General features: G+C 40.8%; 1 protein-coding gene across 2 annotated transcripts in view; it reads right to left on the bottom strand.

Annotated features, from left to right (window-relative positions):
- Positions 1–7,830: 7,830 nt before the first annotated feature.
- LOC142210046 (tight junction protein 2-like) overlaps positions 7,831–20,971 on the bottom strand; it is a 43,875-nt gene continuing 30,734 nt past the window's right edge. Inside the window, exons 6-10 of one of the 2 annotated variants that reach the window (XM_075279084.1) lie at positions 14,851–15,529; positions 14,161–14,264; positions 11,369–11,522; positions 9,637–9,700; positions 7,831–8,070 (exon numbers count right to left, since the gene is read on the bottom strand). In XM_075279084.1, the coding sequence (XP_075135185.1) occupies positions 9,648–9,700; positions 11,369–11,522; positions 14,161–14,264; positions 14,851–15,529 (990 nt within the window). In that variant the 3' untranslated portion in view covers positions 7,831–8,070; positions 9,637–9,647. The remainder of the gene's footprint in view (positions 8,071–9,636; positions 9,701–11,368; positions 11,523–14,160; positions 14,265–14,850; positions 15,530–20,971) is intronic. The other variant, XM_075279079.1, reaches the window with a different exon arrangement.

The following is a 20,971-nucleotide window of genomic DNA, read 5'->3' on the forward strand; positions in this document are numbered from 1 at the left end:
GCAGCAGAAGACCACACCGGGTGCCACTCCTTTCAGCTAAGAACAGGAAACTGAGGCTACAATTTGCACAAGCTCATCGAAATTGGACATTTGAAGATTGGAAAAACGTTGCCTGGTCTGATGAGTCTCAATTTCTGCTGCGACATTCGGATAGTAGGGTCAGAATTTGGCGTCAACAACATGAAAGCATGGATCCATCCTGCCTTGTATCAACGGTTCAGGCTGGTGGTGGTGGTGTCATGGTGTGGGGAATATTTTCTTGGCACTCTTTGGGCCCCTTGGTACCAATTGAGCATCGTTGCAACGCCAAAGCCTACCTGAGTATTGTTGCTGACCATGTCCATCCCTTTATGACCACAATGTACCCAACATCTGATGGCTACTTTCAGCAGGATAATGCGACATGTCATAAAGCTGGAATCATCTCAGACTGGTTTCTTGAACATGACAATGAGTTCACTGTACTCCAATGGCCTCCACAGTCACCAGATCTCAATCCAATAGAGCATCTTTGGGATGTGGTGGAACGGGAGATTCGCATCATGGATGTGCAGCCGACAAATCTGCGGCAACTGTGTGATGCCATCATGTCAATATGGACCAAAATCTCTGAGGAATGCTTCCAGCACCTTGTTGAATCTATGCCACGAAGAATTGAGGCAGTTCTCAAGGCAAAAGGGGGTCCAACCCGTTACTAGCATGGTGTACCTAATAAAGTGGCCGGTGAGTGTATCTCTGCTCTGATAGCTGGAAGGGTGCAGTAGTACTCTACCACTAAACAAGAATATAGCAGTATCCACTGTGACGCATATACAGTGCTCAGCTTAAATGTGTATATATATGCCATTAATATCTCACTGAATGCAAGAAAAAATTTGTAAAATTTAGATTGCAAAATCCTAAGTTTTACTCAAATTAGTTGATGCAATAATAACACCCCATAAAAACTACTATATCTAGTGTTTTGTTTTTGCTTTCTATGGCCTCCATAATTTTTAATGAAAACACCAATTCTTCTAGGCATGGAATAAACAAGATAGCAACATATTACAACATCTATCTTATTCCGTTCTTCAAGATCATCTTATAGAGCCTGGATGCTGGATGTAGAGTGATGCTCAACTCCTCTCTCAAGAATTCCCCATAGGTGTCCAAATGGGAACAGATCAGGAGACATACTTACCAATGGAATCACTTTCACGCTATTCTTAAGACACTCCCATGGCCTCAGATATGTGTTTTGGATCATTGTCATATTGGAAAAGTTTATAACAACCAAGGGCATGGAGTGATTGAAGCATCTTCTCTTTCAGTACAGAGCAGGACAGGGTCGGACTGGCCCGCCGGGGAATCCCCTGGTGGGCCCCGAGCCTTGACTATTAGTGCTCATTTCCCCAATGCAGAAGCATTGGTCAGGGGCCCGAAAGGGATTTTCAGTGGCCGGGTCGGGCCCTTGAACCAATGCATTTACACTGGCAAACTGAGCACTTGATAGTGGCAGGGGCCGGATCGGTAACCTCGGGGCCCCAGGCTGCCGGCAGCATTGTAATGATTAAAGATGCCCGGCGGCCGGCAGTTTCCCAGGGCCCTGACACTTACACTGAGGGGCCTCCTGCCAGTGGTATACTTTCCCTATTAATATAGGGAAAGTATACATCGGGAGGACTGAAGACACCGGGGCAGCAGCTGCAGTAGGTATTGCTACCATCCTATGTAGAACTCTCTACCCGGACATTCCCCTCCCCCTCCCAGCAGTGAGTCATCGCTAACATCCTACTGTGAGGGGACAGAGGAGTCTGCTGCTGCTGCGATCATCACCTTTCTACTTCACAAATGTGAGTATATTTTTTTTTATTTTTTGGTAAAATGTAATGTTTAATATGTATATGTGTACATTTTTTTTTAACCCTTAAGTCCTATCATGGTGTCTATCATACACCACTACCATACACATATCATTATGATAGACACCATGACAGTACTTAAGGGTTAAAGGGGTATTCCCACCTCACACACTCATCAGTCTTTACTGCTGTAAAATCTTCTTTCTTCCTGGTTTCTTGCATCATTTGGTGGGCGGGGCTTCATATGCAACCTGCCGTTTAGCTCCGCCCCCAAATTCGTGTGTAGCTGCGCCCACTAATATTGGACTATGAAGTACAGGCAGCAGCAACTCCATTCTGTGTTACATACAGACACTGCCTGTCTCTGCCATAATGAACACAATTGAATTAGCTAGCCTGATAACTGGGAGAGCACAAGAAATGAAAGCAGCTCCTCTCCCCTATCTCATAGCAGGAAGCTAGGTCACATGGTGTAGACACAGGAATAGCTAGATACACAGGCTCGCTCCCTGCACTTAGCCCCTCCTCCCTCCTCCCTCCCCCCTGAGAGCAGCAGATACATCACTTGACTCATGAGCAGCTAAGTCAGGGCTGTGGCCACAAAGAATTGAATAAAGTAAGATAGTGGACAAACAAAGCAGTTTTGCTGAAGCAGTGTATTTAGGAAAAGTCTTAGGCAGCATTCACACTGAGTAACGCTGGTGTTTTTTGTGCTTATTTTGGCACGTAGCGCCGCGTTTACGCCGCGCTATTTTGCGGTAGCGTTGTACGGCGCAAACGCGGCGCTACGTGCCAAAATAAGCACAAAAAACGCCAACGTTACTCAGTGTGAATGCTGCCTTACATCCACATTAACCAGCAGTATAGATAGGATCCTTGTGATGGGACAACCCCTTTAAAGTCTGTGTTTTGTATACTGTGTGAGGACTGTAAGTTTGTATACAGGTATGTGTGTGTATACACAGTATGCTATAATAATGTGTGAGTGTATGTATATAGGTGAGTATATATAGTATTCATATATATATATATATATATATATATAGCTTATATATGTGCTATAATAATGTATATGAGTGAGTGTATGGCTATATATAGTATTCATATAAGTATATATTTGACTTATATATGGTATACTAGCATGTGCCCGCGACTTAGTCTGCGGGTTGGTTGCGGCGCTGAGGCGCTTATATGTAGCGAACTCATGGTGGCTATGATCCACTGCCCTCCTTACGCCATCGGGCCCCCTCCCTATTTACGTCTTGCCCCCTGCCCCCCCATTCCCCCCGCACCAGGTCCCTTCCCCCATACACACACTACCGCGCCCATGCGCCTTTTTCCCCCCCCTCCCCCCCGTACGTCTGCCTGCGCCCATGCCCCACCTTCCCTTGTGGTGCGACCGCAGCCGCCCCTCCCGCTCACAGGTAAACCCCCCCCCGAACATCCAAACCCACAAACTTCCACATTTATAATATTATTAGAATAAATGTATATATGCTAATATATATATGTATGTGTGTGTGTGTGTATATATATATATATATATATATATATATATATATATATGAATGTATATGTATGGGTACGTTCACACGATGTAAAATGGAGCGTGATCTGGCACGTATACGGCGTGTCAGATTTTGCGCGCTCAAAAACATCCCATTGATTTCAATGGGAGTTACGAGCATATACGCCGCGTTATTTTGCGCCCGCAAAATTACGGGCGCAAAATAACGCGGCGTATACGCTCGTAACTCCCATTGAAATCAATGGCATCCTTTTGAGTGCGCAAACTGCTGACACGCGTAGACGTGCCAGATCATGCTCCACTTTACATCGTGTGAACGCACCCTATGGGTGCATTCACACTGAGTAAACGCTAGCTTATTCTGAACATAAAACACGTTCAGAATAAGCGGCGTCTAAATCAGCTCCATTCATTTCTATGGGAGCGGGGATACGAGCGCTCCCCATAGAAATGAATGGGCTGCTTCTTTCACTCCGTGCAGTCCCATTGAAGTGAATGGGGAGTGCCGGCGTATACGGCAAGCTCTGCTCATGCCGGAGCGTACACGCCGGCACTCCCCATTCACTTCAATGGGACTGCACGGAGTGAAAGAAGCAGCCCATTCATTTCTATGGGGAGCGCTCGTATCCCCGCTCCCATAGAAATGAATGGAGCTGCTTTAGACGCCGCTTATTCTGAACGTGTTTTACGTTCAGAATAAGCTAGCGTTTACTCAGTGTGAATTCACCCTATGAGTGTCTAAGTAACTGTTTTTGGAAATCGCAGCATGTCACTTATACCTACAGAAACACCGGCAGTGTCCCTATAGGTATAATGGAAGCAGAAAGTCCTCAGAGGAAACCTCTGGAGTTTCTGTAAAAAGTGCTGCAAGAAAACTGATGTGTTGCCGCTTAGGGGGTTTTCCACAGTGCTTTTTGGCTGTGGGACACTGTGCTAGGCCTTGTCCTTATAGTGTGGTGTACAGTATTTTGAGATGTTAAAGAGGAGCTCTCACCACCTGGGGCACATGCAGTTTTATACACTGCTAGAAAGTCAACAGTGCGCTGAATTCAGCACACTGTCAGCTTTCCCGTTCTGTGCCCCCATTGAAGAGCTATCAGTGCCAGTACTGTAACTCTTCACTGTCAGAAGGGCGTTTCTGACAGTCTGTCTGGAACGCCCCTCCTCACAGTAGCGTCTATTGCGCTGTACTGTGAGCGGTGAGGAACGCCTTCTCCCCTCCTGATAATGCTCGTCCATAGACAAGTACTGGGGGGGGGGGAGCATTCCTCACCGCTCAACTTCATGGCTGGGTGGTAAGAAACGCCCCCTCTCAGAATACGGCGCAATAGACTCTACAGTGAGGAAGGGACGTTCCTGACTGTCAGAAACGCTCTTCTGACACTGAATAGCTAAAGTAATGGCAACGATAGCTCTTCACCGGTGGCACAGAATGGGAAAGCTGAATTCAGCGCAGTGTCGGCTTTCAAGCAGTGTATTAATCCGCCTGTACCCCAAATGGTGAAAGGTCCTCTTTAAGGATTAGGCGCAACAGTGAGACGCAGTGTTTTTCATTCAGTTTTTGTCCCTAGCACCTCGTTGTCCCGCCTGTGTCTGTTCAGTCTCATGGCCTCATTTCTGGAAATCCTGCACCTAATTAGTCTTAGTGATCACATGAGGTGCAGGACTCCCAGCAAGGAGGTGCCGGCACGAGACTAAATGGACACTGGCGGCGGACAACAGAGTAACGGGGGCAGATGAAGGCGCTTTCTATTTATTTATTTTACACCTCCCACCAGGCACATGGGTCACTCCAATTCCTGGACAAATCTTTAAAGGATTTATCCATCTTTGTAATATTAATGGTCTGTCCTTAGGATAGGCCATCAATATTACATCTGTGATGATACAACAGCCAGGACCTCTGCAAATCAGCTCTTCCAGGACAGTGTGGCTACAGGTAATGGTAACATTTCTAGGAGCCATGCTGATCACTTTCCATACAGTGTGTAGCAGTGGGTTTAGGTAGTGCGTTGTTGCACATCGTATGGTAGGTGAGCTGCATGGCTCCCGACATGTTATTACCTTTAGCCGCCCTGTCTCGGTATCGCTGGTCTGCAGGGGTCCTGATGGTGGGCCCTAGACACCCCAGTCCGACCCTGGAGCAGGATGTGTGTGAATTCATGATACTATCAATGAGAGGCAGCTCCACGACACCAGCAGGTCTCAGCCCCACATAAGGACTCCGCCATCACTATGTCTCACTGTAGACACCATGCATTTTTTCTTTCTACTCCTCTCCTTTGCCTTGTCATCAGTTCCAAAAACATTTTTTTTTTTTTTTTTTTAATGTAGATTGTGAGCCCCACATAGAGCTCACAATGTACATTTTTCCCTATCAGTATGTCTTTGGAGTATGGGATGGAAATCCACGCAAACACGGGGAGAACATACAAACTCCTTGCAGATGTTTTTTTTTTGCCCTTGGCGGGATTCGAACCAAGGACTCCAGTGCTGCAAGGCTGCAGTGCTAACCACTGAGCCACCGTGTGGCCCCTAGTTCCAAAAACATTTATCATGGTCTCAATCACTTCAGATTATAGAGTCCCAGTAGTCTTCATCTTATTCAGCATTATTGGCAAGTTGGGGGCGGGAATTTTTGTGAAAGGGCATTAGGAGAGGGTCCTTTGTGGGCAACACCCATGCATGTTATACCTCTGCAGTGTACACTGTATTGTGTCTTGGGAAACACCCCAGTTTCTCTTTCTACTTTTTTTTAGCTAACTTCAGTCAACTTGCATGGCGATTTTCTGCAACCATTTCCATCAAAAGAAGCCTCTATTTAGGTGTTAACTTCGGTGGACTACCTGACGCCTCTGTGAATTTCAGTTCCATATTTTTTTCAATTTTTATATCACTTTTGCTACAGTATTTTGACTGACCTTTTTGTAGCTTTCATATTTCTTGTGTAAAAAAAAATAAAAAATTCTCAGGTCTTCTGACATTTCTATAGCTGAAAATGAGCGTGCAATTTAAAGGGGTGTCCTTTACCCCCATCTAAGTAGCACCCTTTTATACTCACCTGTCTGCAGGACACTGTTTAATGAATATTTAGACTCACAGGTTAAATTTGTTTGGAATCAGCTTGGCTCTTAAGACTTTCATTGAGGTGAAATTGTTTTTTTGTTTTTTTTTCAACATGGTCTTGGATGAATTTGTTAGGAAAATTCTTTTTGTGTGAGTAAATGAACAAAACGTGCTTGCAATCAATGGCGAAAATTTGTGGTATTTTGTAGAAAATGTTGATTCTTTAAGAAATCTAAAAGTTATCTGACAAATCTGTTGGGATGGACTTATGCTGAGATCTATATATATTAATTTATACATATTTTATATGTAGATTTATACATACAGGATGTCCAGAAAGGAAGTACACAAAATGAAAGGGTGGACTTTACCCGGTATATGAAGCTTTTTTTTATTTTTTTTTTTTTTATTAATGAACATGTGACCGGAAATACACCATTGTGGCGCTGCAGGTAGACTGAGATGTCTGTTTCCTATCCCTAGCTGCGCCATAAGAAAGGAGAAACGAAGAAGAGAAAGCGCTTTAATGGGAAATCAGTTTAATCGTCGTTACTGGTTTACAAGAATTGCTGGCCACCTGCCTCGATGCCAGCAGTGCAACGCCGGGAGATGGATTGATGCACCCGTACAGACTCCTGGCATGGCCCTCTCCACGACGAACGCAGCCTGGGTGCAGTTCACAAGCTCTTCGCGGGTTGGCACAGAGGTTGGTAAACAACGGACTGGACATTCCCCACAAGAATTACTGTTACATGCACAATTACAAGCTTACATTCCCTGTGTCAGTCTACCTGCTGCGCTGCCATGGTGCATTTCCGGTCACATGTTTATTAATAAAAAAAATGCTTCATATACCGGCTAAAGTCCATTCTTTCGTCCCGGAATTGAAATCTTTGTAAGTCAGTTTTATGCAGAGTGTCATAATAAATCTAATCGTCTGAGGTACTCCACCCCAGCCTACCTTGATCAACAACCTACTCCACCCACTCAAAAAGTGGTGAGTGGGATAGAAAAATAAAGTGGAGTCTTTGGGGCAAATCAGGGCTGTGTGTCAAAGATGCAAAACTTCTAAACCAGTTTGGCATACTGTTTATAGTAAATTCCATTAATATATATATATATATATATATATATATATATATATATATATATATATATATATATATATATATATATATATATAGACACACACACATAAATACACACGCTGTATATTGAAAAAACAACTCATGCATGGAAATAGTCTATTGTCTATAGAAATTTTATTTCTCCAGTGGTGGTGTGGGCAAGCATTATCATTTAGAATGTTATCTATAAGTATTTCTAATATCTAAATATATATCACAGATAAAATGCTAATTTTTACTATTTTATCTACATAGACAAAGTGAAATACATTTTTGTCTTGAGTCATGTAGAAAATCAGTAAAAAAAAAAAAAATATATAGAAAAAAATCTTAAAGGCAATTCAAGTAATTGAGAACACAGTGTTAATCGGACTTCTATTTTGTTGTGAATTTGCCTTTAATTGAATATACAAAGTACAAATATGTTGGCTTTTACATGTATATTTATATCTTTGGTTAGAGGAAGAGGAAGTTGTTCTGGCATTTGAAGACCCATCATACGGTCCTACAATGTAAAATAAAAATTACAATAATTTGTTAGAGATTTAACATTTTCACCTCACTACATTTAAATCATTTTATCCCAGATCCACATTTTCTGCTAGATATAAAATTTCTGTTGCTTTCACACAGTCAGTACATCAATATTGATTTGCTTTTTTTCACCTGTAATATTGAGCCCATATAAACGTAGGGGCAATGCACAGGGATGTATCAAACATTTACATTCTGCATTTTTAAAATGTCTACTACGGTTTTTTATGAGCTATTGATTTGACCTTCCTTGAGCCTTGCCCTCCTTTCTATGCATATTGTGGCTCATGACTGTTTTTGCATTATCCTATTTGTTCTTAAAATTTCGATAAAAATTTGATTACATCTAAAATGTCTACTACTTTCATCTGTTTCGCAGTTAAAAAATAAATAAATAAAATCTGAAATACTGATTCATGAGCCAGAAAAAGTTTGTATCGTGGATCTATATGTCCTCTTACAAAAAACCCCATATAAATTGATCTTCCGGGCTCTAAAAAAACCTGCACAATGAAGCGTTCCAGAACTCAACATATACCGCATATACTCGAGTATAAGCCGAGACCCCTAATTTTACCACAAAAAACCTGGGAAAACTTATTCACTCGAGTATAAGCCGAGGGGGGGAAATGCAGCAGCTACTGGAAAATTTCAAAAATTAAAATGGCCGGAACATAGTGTATCTGCAGTGCCCCTATTAACCCCTTCTCGCCGGAATAGGAGCACTGCAAATAACTTAGATTCAGTCTGGCTGCAGTCAGACTGAATTCCAAAGGGGGGGGGGGGGGGAACTCAGCCTCAGGGAAGGGGCAGTTGGAAAACTTTTTTTCCCCCGCTACAGCATTTACCGTACAGGAAAAATATATTTATAGATTTGTAGAGCGGGCCTTTTCAGATACAGGGATACCTAACATGTATGTGTTTCACAGTATTAGTTTTATAAGTGTTCTAGGGAAAGGGGGAGGATTTGAATACTTTTATTTATTTTTTTTTTTTTTTTTTTTTTAGCTTTTTATTAGACCCCCTAGGGGTCTTGAACCCCAGGGGGTCTGATCACTAATGCAATGCATTGCAATGCTAATGCATTGCAAAAATTGTCTTTTCTTTTGCAGGCTGCTCTATGCAGAGAAGCACTGCCGGCAGGGGAGCCTTTACAGAAGCACTGAGGGGAATCCCTGGCAGGAGCGCTGGGGAGGAATCCCCGGCAAGAGCACTGAGGGGCGGACCTAAAGGGAGACTGCAGCCGGCTGCCGGCAGTAGCGCTGAGATGTACACCCCCTCCATCCCCTCACCAGCCATTGGCTTACACCGCTTTTTTTAAAAAGAAAATTAGGTTGCCGTTAAGTGACCCTTCTTTTCCCCTCAACAGAAACCTGAACGCAGGTGTGAACCTAGCATCAGGGGTATTTTAAACTATTCCAATAAAAAAAAAAAAAAAAAAAAAAAAATTTATCTGTTTCTTTACACATTTAAAAAAGTGGAATTATATGCATTTTATTATATAATATATAAAAATACAAATTCTTGATAGACAAACCTTCATTTTGCTTACTGCTCCTTGGATCTTGGATTTCTCCTCTTGTTTGTATATGGCAGATCATCTAAAAGAAAACATATTTATATTTAATATTAAGAGTTATTAAATCTATAGCATAACTAAACATTTACTTTTTTCCCAAAACAAACTGTGCAGGTAAAAGGAAAGAACTTTGCAATATGTTGCGCTAAAGGAAAGTTTCTTTAAGTATATGTCTTGTATTTACTTCTTATCTGAGTGATTTCAGTCTATACTCTGTTACATAAGTAGTGTCAGTTTACAATAGAGTTTATGGAGAAGAAAAAATATATATAAAAAAAAAAAAAAAAAAAAAACAAGAGGGAGGGGGAAGGAGAAAAAGCAGTAAACTTTTTTCAATTGTTCAATCATACTGAAATGGAGAGGTTCACATGCTGCCTGACCACAGCTCTATTCAGAAGGAGGGCTAAAAGTTCCACAATCTCCTGATCCAAGTGGTGAGACCCTTTACTGATCTGCAAGTTATCCCTATCCTATGGAACCTATTCCTGAGAACTGACAAAATAAGTCATGAAGATAGCACCAACTCAGAGGCTGAGCTGCTGCCATCAGGCGAGGGTGTTTTTTGGGACACAAAGAGAACATCCTTTTAACAGCTGTGAAGGCGAAACCACCACTCATGGCCAGACGCATCATGGTAATGTTGAGGGTAGATGAGGAACCTACCGTTGTCCCCCACAACACCCTCATAGGTATCTCTATAAGATTCTGCCAGAAGCAATGTGTTAGAGTTGTAGTAACACAGAAGAAAAGACAGATGTTCCCCCAAAAAACAAGCCCTGACAACTTTGAGAATGGAAAAAGGAAAAAGGGTATGGCTCTCAGAATATGGAGCCACTAAAAAATTATTTTTTGCAACTAAGTGATTTTATATACAGTACAGCATAAAAAACATGAACTTGGTAGAATAATGGTAATTTATGTTGTACACTGCTAAATTTAAAGTATAAAAAAAAAAAGTTGAACTGACTTTTTTTTAGCCATTCTGTTGAGAAAGAGTTAAAAGGGTTATCCGGTTTTTATAATTAATGGCCTATCCAGACTCTAATAGCTTATGTTTATAGGCCCCTCAGCAATATCACTTACTTCTCCCTAAGCTTCCGCTTCTAGCAATAGAAACTCCATTTGTCTGTATACATGTTCCACAGCTGACATCACCTGTGATGTCCCATTTGTACTAGTGGTCCGCTGCAGCCAATCACAATCCTTAGAGGGTGACCTTTCCACAAAGAGCATGTGACTGCTGTGACGTGCTGCTTGTGAAGAGGCGATTGGCTGCAGGAAACCTGTAAAATGAAGATTGAACCAGTTTCTACTTTAAACGGAGCTTCAACGCTATTGAATAATAAAAATGTGTGTCAAACATCCCTTTCAAGGCTAAGGTCACATGATGTGGAAAAGTTGCATTTGTAGTTACAGATTTCCTTTAGTATTTATGCCTAAGCATACGTTAGAAGGGAGAAGAAGAACTTCCATCATATTTCCCATTTCTTTCTAAGCCACAAAATCTACAAGATTACAAGAAATGTCGCCATTCTGCAACAGACCTGGCTAGGACATATTTTATCTTGTGTGAACCTTGAAATTCTGGGAATAGATAGATGCAATAAGACATGCCAAAATGTATAGAAGGCAAATGTTATCAGTATGGATGAAATATTACTAAAGGCATGACTAGGAAACCTCAGCTCACCTTCCATTTCAGAATCACTGTCCTCCACATATGGCAAGTTTATCAGGGTCTGCTTCTTGTCCCTTAGTACGACCAGCTGCAGCTTCCCTCTTGATTTTTCTATCAATGCCTGGGCTTCACTCAAAGACATGTTCTCTGTTAAAATACCGTTTATCTGAAAATAGAGTGTTATGAGTGTTATACCTTATCACTTAAAGAAATAAATTGATTCTGGTGTTGTAGTAAGATTCCAATTCCTGTACAGCAGTCCCAGGAACTGCTCAAATCACCAGTCACAATATACACGGCTCTTACCAGGACCATACAGGTAGTGTGACACACAGCTGACAGCCTCCTATCACCTGCTTAGATGACATATTCCAGTATCCTTTATATCTCAGGCATGTGCCATTGCCTTGTGCTCACTGAGCATACGCAGTAAGGTGTAGCGCATTATTCTTCATTGCAGTATTGTGCATGTAGGAATCCTTATCTGACTGTTCCTCACAAATTTTTACATGCTCAGTACAATGATAAGACCATATACAGTATACCTTAACGTACTGTGTATGACCAAAGAGAAAAGAGGAGAACAGGGAGGCAGAAGCCTTATAGTGAGGACTAAAGCAGGAGAATGGACTTGCTTCCGCTTGTCTTATTGTTGGGTCATGTGGCATTTTAATCAGAATGAATTCATGAGCAAGTGTTCTTGTAATTTGGGCAGCTTTCTGCTCAAAATGGCTGCCAACGACTATTCTAAAATTACATGGTCTTTTTGCAGGCGGATTTTTGAGGCAGAATCCGCATTAAAAACGCCTCCAAACTCTCCCATTCATGCGGCTTCTGCCTTACAAAGCCCATTAAAAACCACTCCAAAAAATGCTGCGAACAAACGTTAGCAATTTTTTTTTCTGCTGCTGCGTTCATTTTAATGGGTTTGCAAGCCTGAAGTTAGGTCATGATTTTTATTTTTTTTTTTTTTTTTAACACAAAAACCCCCAAAAAACCTAGAGTCAAGAATCTACTATGAATTGTGAATTTCTACTATGAATTTACCATTGAAATCCACCTGCAAAAAACTCCATGTGATGAACATACCCCAACAAGCAAATTAGCACTTGTTACAAAACGGTATGAACAATTACCCATAAATTATGAGCACGATTCATTATTGTCCATGGCGCATTCCCTGTTTATTTGAGCTAACAATTTTTAATGCCACAAGAATGATACAATCAGCTAGCAATCACTTGTCAGCTCATCGTAGGCCTATTACAAAGGGCACTGATTAGGGACAAACTTTTGCTCAGCCAATAATTGCCCAACATAAAAGACCATTACTACATACAATAGCAGAGATGGGCAATCATCTTGCACTCTGAAACACGGCCCCAGACAAGGACCTGTGTGCTGTTGCCTTGTCCGGATGCTACATAAATTGTTATCATTGACTATGGCAAAAAGTTAGGAGATTGAACACTTACAACACTTCAATGCTACTAAAGTTACAGTAATCTCTTCAGGGAGGCATGAAAAGGGCTAAATCCCCTTAAACTGTGTTCACACTTTTGTTGGATACTTTCTTATAAACTTCTGTAACAGACTATATCAAAAATACTGTACGAATTATAGCATGCTGTGCCATCTGGTGTCCTAATATGTCAGTTGAACAAGCCCCGCTATAATCAATGGGGTCCACTAGATAACGTTTGTGTCCAAAATGGAGCAGAACAATAAAAATGTTAGTACATATGTGAACAGAGTCTTACTAGTTGATGTATTAAACTAAAGTGATAAGAAAAAGAACAAGAGCACACACAAGCTGCGTATACAAACCTATGTAAGCAGGACTCAGGATTTTCTCTGCTCCAAATCACATAAACCTATATATCACTCAGCTCAGCTTCTTTAACCTGACAGGAGTACTTTACATACATAAAACACTGTGCCCTATTACTTAGTGTGCTATTGAGCATGTGCCAATTACATTCAGGGCCATCACGGAGTCTGTGCATAGATTTGTAACTAGACCAACATTCTGACTGACATATTCAGTGGCAAATATGAGTAAAAAGATGGCTTTCATCAGGCAAAATTACATTTATGGCGCTGGTATTGTGTACTTAATGGAACATGCCAAAAAAACTCAGTCACACATGTGCTCTGTTGCTTTATTCAGTTGATGGGCCTGAGTGCTGTAGTCATCTATCTCAGTCAGTCCCATAGAGGCTAAATGGAATTCCAGTTTGCACATGTGACTATTGTTCCATTCAAATGGGGGCATAAGATCCAGACTCTTGTGAATGGAAGGATCACTGTGCAGGAATCCCTAGCAACCAAACACAGGATAAGTTAACAAGTTGTGAATCTACGAAAAATGCTGAAAACTGAAATGCAACCTTACTTTTCACCTTTGTTTGTCAATTAGCATTTTAAAAATGCACAATACTTCAGGATCAAATAGCGACAGTAAGTATGAAATACAGAGCTGTGTGCGGATTGACCTGACAGTTTTCACATGGTTGAACAGATCAGTTTTGTCTTCAGTAAAATGCAGCCTCTGAGTAGACTTGGTAAATGATTAACAATTGAGGGCTTTCCAAAGCACTGCTGGTGAAACAGATCATGAAAGATTAAGGAAAATAAACAGGAAAGGGGCAACGCTCTGAGCCAACCATATGGAATACGCAGAAGTCACAAAATCCAAAACCTGAGTCTACTCAATTGTTAAAAAAAAAAATATAAATAAAAAAATGGGCAAACGTCATTAATTTTAGGGCATTCTGATTAGACAGAATAAATGGACTGTCTACCTTGAGCACTATATCTCCTTCGTGTAAATTCCCGTCTTTTGATGCTAAACCACTGTTTGTCAATCCTTTAATGTAGATCTGGCTGCCAAGACGAAGACCGTATTCTGAAAGATATAAATAAATGAATACAATTTTATTTTTTCCTCATTACACCTATTCCAGTTCTTCTCATTCTTAAATAGAAGCTGCTCCACCGATTCCAGCACAGAGCAGTCAGTTGTGACTTTCCCTCTACCTCCCACCATTCCTGAGCTATCAGTGTCTTTAGTTTTAAAGGAGATATGGTAAATAGCCTCGCTATAGTGTCACATGGGTGGTCTTAGAGAAGAGCAGGCAAGGGGGGGGGGGGGGGGTTGATGTCAAAGCTCTTTGACACTACTGGCGTCTGAATGCAATATCAGAGAGCTACGAATCGTGCCCCCTTGCCTACTCTGGCCTAAAACCACTCATGTGACAATAGAGATAAGAAATTATCATTTAAGACATCATAACTAAGAGCAGCGATTTATTGTTCAGAAACAGTGCAGCCAAGACAAAAAAATAAAATAAAAAATTAACCCAAGGAACTGGAGTTGGTGGTGAGTGAGGACATTGCCTGTAACATGTTGCTGAATATGTTGGAGATATAAAAGCACAAGAATGATAAGTTGATGGTAAATGGTTCTTTGTAATGAGTTAAATTTTGCTTACCCTCATTAGATTTTTTCTTTGTTAACAGGACACAAGTTGTGTTTGAATCTCCATACCCTTGAGGGGATGGGCTGCGGGACTGAAGTCTATCACGACTACGACTTCTTTGAACATTCTGGTCATATCTACGCTCGACTGAAGATCTTCCATACTGACGATCTGGACTATTTCTATCATAGATGTCATCTCTATCCATGGTCCTGCCACGACTGCTATCTCTTCCATAACTACGAGGGTCATCCAGGTCGCGATCAAGGCTCCTGCCACGACTGTGCTCCCTTCTGTATACACGTTCTTCATCCAGACCACGGTCTATACTTCTGCCACGACTACGATCTCTTTTATACATCTGGTCGTCATCCAGACCACGGTCTATACTTCTGCCACGGCTAATATCTTGCCTCCCTCCATAGCCCACATTAAGATCCTGGTCAACACTTTTTGCTCTGGTTCCATATCCTTTTTGATCTCGTTCATAATATGGTCCCCTTTCTTGTTCCCTTCGGAAGCCTCTATCTGGACTTGGGTCTCTGCTCCGAGATCCACCATATCCACTCCTATCACTGTATGCACTGTAAGCAGTTCGGCTCTCATAGTCTGCATAGTCATCCATTACATCCAGGGCAGGTTCTGATTTGCTTGGAGCACCCATCGGTACCCTTCGTGGCCTTCTCACTACCTATATTATACAGAAGTTAGATTTTAAACTAGAAACCACATGAAAAAAAGTAAAAGGACATTTTATAAAAGTTATAAATGGTTTGATTTATTAGAGTCATTTTAACTCTTAAAACAGTTCCGATATAGGGTCATTCCATGTCAAGTGAACCAATGATTTTAACTCTATATTTTTAATTCTTTTGAGATTTTGTTATTTGGTAATAGTATGTCAGAGAATGCAAAATGTGAAGAAAAAAAAAATAAAAATTTTTTTTGAATTTTTAATTGATTTTCAAAGTGCAGAAAAAGTGTGAATTTCTGCGTTGCCTGCCTTTACATTTCTCCTCATAACTCAGGCTAGAAAAAAGATAGAGAAACAAAATAAACGCCATTCTACTCAGGACTTTACAGGCTTTCACCAGATATGTCACAAGAGCATCTTTGTTAAATATTTTTACTCATGCGAACGCAAAATTTAAAAGCGCATTTCCAAAAAAAAGTTTAATCTAAAAATCTCCAAAAATGCACATGTGCCTGCTATGCTCCTAGCCACATCTGTACCAAAATTCAAGTTGGGATCGCGATGGGATCATATTTTAAAATATAACTATAAGGGTGCATTCACACTGAGTAAACGCTAGCTTATTCTGAACGTAAAACACGTTCAGAATAAGCGGCGTCTAAAGCAGCTCCATTCATTTCTATGGGAGCGGGGATACGAGCGCTCCCCATAGAAATGAATGGGCTGCTTCTTTCACTCCGTGCAGTCCCATTGAAGTGAATGGGGAGTGCCGGCGTGTACGCTCCGGCATGAGCAGAGCTTGCCGTATACGCCGGCACTTCCCATTCACTTCAATGGGACTGCACGGAGTGAAAGAAGCAGCCCATTCATTTCTATGGGGAGCGCTCGTATCCCCGCTCCCATAGAAATGAATGGAGCTGCTTTAGACGCCGCTTATTCTGAACGTGTTTTACGTTCAGAATAAGCTAGCGTTTACTCAGTGTGAATGCACCCTTAGTGTCAATTCAAAAATCTTGAATTCAGATCTGTTCAGCCTGTGGTCTAAAAGTGTGGGGTCTATAGTTACAGTAATATCTAAAAATCCTGGATTATTTGGTATTATTTTATTATGTTACAGCTTAGGGGCATTTACACTACAGTTAGTGTCCGCGGCTATTGTCCGTACAAGATTTTAGCAACAGACACTAGCTGGTCCGTTTGCAATTTCTATTCATTTCAATGGGACTTTATCTTGAGTCCTTTAAGTGTCCCTTTGTGACCATTAGTGTTCGTTTACAACCATGTCTGTTTTTTCAAGCAGACAAAAAAAAAAAAAAATCCTACATGCAGGACATTTATGTCCGTTCGAAAAAACTGACAATAAGTGTCCATTTTTTTTTTTTCTAAACATTGAGGTCTATGGGCAACTGACATAACGGACAGTAACCATCAGTTACTGTCTGTGTCCGTTATGATAGGTGTCCATTTTTTTTATTTATTTTTTTTAAACAGACACCAATGGTAGTGTGAACCCTGCCTTAGAAGCAGGAGAGGACAGAGGAGAAAGCTTTGTTAGGGCTCAACCTGAGAAGGAACAGGGGTAGACAGTGAATGCAGAGCAGATGACAGGCCAGCAACTCTTAGTCATGTGAAGCATCTGTCCACTGCAGAGTCAAGAAGTAAGACAGAGCTTCAGAACTTTCATGTCCTGACTACGAAGAGGAGGAGGACAGTTTGTTAAAACATCGGTTACTGGAAGAAGAACCCATCAAAGGGACTCAGCAATACCACACTTTCATTCCATGTAGTGAAAAAGAAAAAAAAAAAAAAAAAAAAAAGTAGGGTTTTTTCATTCCACAATGACAGTGAAGTCCATGAAGTGGTAGAAGGCAGCACAAGATTGGCAATGGATGACATAACTAGTTCTGTGACCTGTGAATATGATCGGCGCTGATGGCTGGCTACTGTACTCTCTAAAGATTGTGAAAATGAAGATGCAGGATTGACTTTTTTGCATCCTTCTGGTCCAGCATCATCCTTTGTGTATCCAAGAAAAACAGACATTTTAAAGCTTAGCAAAAATCAGATATTAAAGGGATTCAATCATTAAAATGACAATTTTTTCTCCCTTCTTCCAGCGCTGGCTTCAAACTTCTGGGCATGCGCAGTCGGCTCTGCCGTTGACCTCGGGCAGAGTCAACTGCGCATGCCCACAGCAATTTTCCTGTGGCCACTTACACAGTAAACTGATGTAAGTGGCCACAAGAAAATGGCTGCTGGAATGCGCAGTCGGCTCTGCCCGAGGCCCAGAAATTTGTAACCAGTGCTGCAAGAAGACGCAGGGAGAGGCTGTTCCAAGTGAAGATGGAGGCGGCGCTGGAGAGTTCTCTCGCAGCATTGGGGCCGCCCCCAGTGATGTTTGAGCGCTGAGGACCGCCCCCAGTGCTGTGGGAGAACTCATTTGCATACAGAAGAAAACCGAGATTTCTACCGAATGGCAACTCGGAGAAGACATCTAAAGGTAGGAGAAGAATAGCTTAAGGCTATTTGACGTGTTAAGGAGAAAAAAAAAAAAATTATGATTGAATCCGTTTAACTCAGGTGGAGCCGAACACATGACAGGCCGGACATACTCTGTGACACATTGCTAGTAAGCGCTTATGGACAAGATTACATTTCACTCACTAGAAGGGACAAATTGATGATAAAAGGCCAGTAGTTTAATGTACGTCCTAATAAGTGTTTGATTAGTTCATATTTTATAGAATGAGGATGTTACTACTGGACTATTCTTAATAAATTACATGTTTAGTGATATAATAAAATTGTTACATGTAGAAATAGATGTTACAAATATTGGTTCTTTTAATCTTATCATATAAATAGGGTGAAACTGTATTTAGAAAATCCCACTTGAGGATATGATCAGCTTTTTTCTTTGGGTTTGTTCAATGTATTCAGGTTGAAAATGCTGAACAAGTTGTGTTCTGATGAGAAGTTGTATTTATTCTGGCTCTTACGGGATTTTTTTTTTTTTTTTTTAAACTAATTTTTATTGAAAGGATTTTTGTAAAATACAATACAACACAAGAGTTGAAAACAGGAAAAACATGAACGTGAAGCAATGCATATACCGTCAAATAGACTGGGAATGTATACACATCACAAAAGCCTGATAGTAGAAATGAGGGGGTGGGGGAGGAAGGGAAGGGGAAGGAGTCGGAGACCATTCAAAATACAGTATGCGTCCCAAGATGACCATATAGCTTGGAACACCTCAACAGTATGGTTAAGTGTGGCTGTCAAGTTCTCCATGCTACGGACATCCTTAACTCGGGCTACAAGATCAGAGCCAGAGGAAGGAGAGGCACTCTTCCATCGGAGAACGATGAGAGTTTTGGCTGCGGTACAAAGATAAAGAAACAATTTAGAGGTGTGCTTACCCAGATGAGCAGGGGGGAGATTGAGGAGATAGATGAGGGGGTCTAAAGCGACACCTTGGATAAATAGAGCGTCTGTAAGGGACTTGACCTCCAGCCAGAAAGGACGGATCCCTGGACAATCCGAAAATATATGATACAGAGTACCCACTCCTGCCTGGCAACACCAACACTGGGAAGAGATGTTAGGATTAAGGGAGTGGAGCAAGGCTGGGGTATGGTACCAGTGCATAAGTAGCTTGTACTGGGTCTCCCGGAACGTAACACAGGTGGAGGATTTAGCTGCACGGGACCAGATAATTTGCCATTGGTTAGGGGAGATCTGCCTGTTCAAGGCCCCAGACCACCTCTCCATATATTTATGCGATATGGGTCCCTGCCGTCCAGAGGAGGAGAGGATACCATAAATACCAGAAATAAGGTCTGCAGTAGAGGTGCCCGCACAACATTGTTTTTCAAATGGTATTTGTTTTTTATGTTTCTTTATTGTTGCAAAAAAAAAAAAATAAAAAAAAAAAATGTTGAATTCAGCAAGTTGTAATATGAAAAGAAAAAAGGAAGAAGTTCACACAAACATAAAATCAGATGATTCAAGGCTTAGAAAAAATAAATAAAGAAATAGATCCCAATTTGGTCCCAAGTTGAAACCCTGTACAAGTATAACCAAGAACACAAGTAACACACATGCATTTTTTCACAATTTTAAAACATACTTTTTTTTCACAATTGCGTGTCGAAATTTTGAATTTAATGTCAAAATATAAAGCAAAATATAAAGAAACCTCGTCTTGTGACATATCAAATAAAAACCGGGACCATTCTGAGAAAAATGATGCCTCTCCCCCCTCTGTATCTTAATTCTAGCCCGAGATATGATAAAAATGTAAAGCCATACCAGGCCAAAATTTGCACTCTCAAAACTTTAGAAGTCTGTAAAAAATTAACTGATGAAGAAAAAAAGTCAAAACTTTTTAATTTGTAATTAACTTAAGTTGTACTTCATAAAACAAAATAAAAATCTAAAGACGTCAGGTAAAAAAAAATTCATATTTGGATCACTTGATATGGAATGACCCTATACATCCAAAATATCCTATTGTACTCTGCACGTGCAGCAGTTGTATGCTTTTAACAAAGTTGCCTCAATCCAAGGATATGTTATAGGCATTTGAACAAAACAGAAGCAAATATCTTATATGTGGACATTTATCCTTTTTACGCAGCATAATAGCATTTAGAAAAAAATAAAAAAATAAAAACTGTACTGTGTGAACACATTATGGCTATATTAATTGTACAGGATTCTTGTTTTTCATTATGCAAAAAAGACATTTTCCTGGTAGTAGCTTCCAGAAGAATTTCTACAGTAATGTTCTTCAGTTTCATTTACTGAAGAAAATCCTGATATCTGTAGTACATGATGGCTTTATTGTGCTCGTGTGAGTACCAATGATATCTCATTGGCATTACATTTTTACATATCCAAATCTTCTTCCACGACAGTATATTTTAGGGAAGACATGAGAGACGCCCATATACACATTAGACCAGGGGAGCAAAACCTAATTTTGGTCTGAGGGATGTACTGTTATTTTGTTCAAGTTCAAGGGTCCGAAATAAAACTTAAACGGCTTAAAATGCTTAGTTGTGCCCTTACTGAAGGCAAAAAAACAAAACAAAAAAAAAACACTCATATAGTTTGTATAAAATTTATAGTTCAGTTACATGGGAGTCCTGAGAATGTTAAGAATATTATTGCAAAGCCCAGACAGAATAGCCATGAATCTGAACAACCCATTTAAAAAGAGGACCATTCATGTCCTCATGAAAGTGCGGTTTTATATACTGCTAGAAAAGCCAATATCTCCCCACTGTCAGAAGGGCGTTCCTCATTGCTCAGCGTACTGGATGGAATGTAAGGAAGGCCCCCTACCCCCCCAACTGTATTCCAACATAGCAATGTACTGTTAGAGGGGGTGTTCCTTAGTGCCTTGTGATGAACCTGAGCTGTGAGGATCGA

The sequence above is a fragment of the Leptodactylus fuscus genome, chromosome 1, assembly GCF_031893055.1.
Source record: "Leptodactylus fuscus isolate aLepFus1 chromosome 1, aLepFus1.hap2, whole genome shotgun sequence".
NCBI lineage: Eukaryota > Metazoa > Chordata > Amphibia > Anura > Leptodactylidae > Leptodactylus > Leptodactylus fuscus.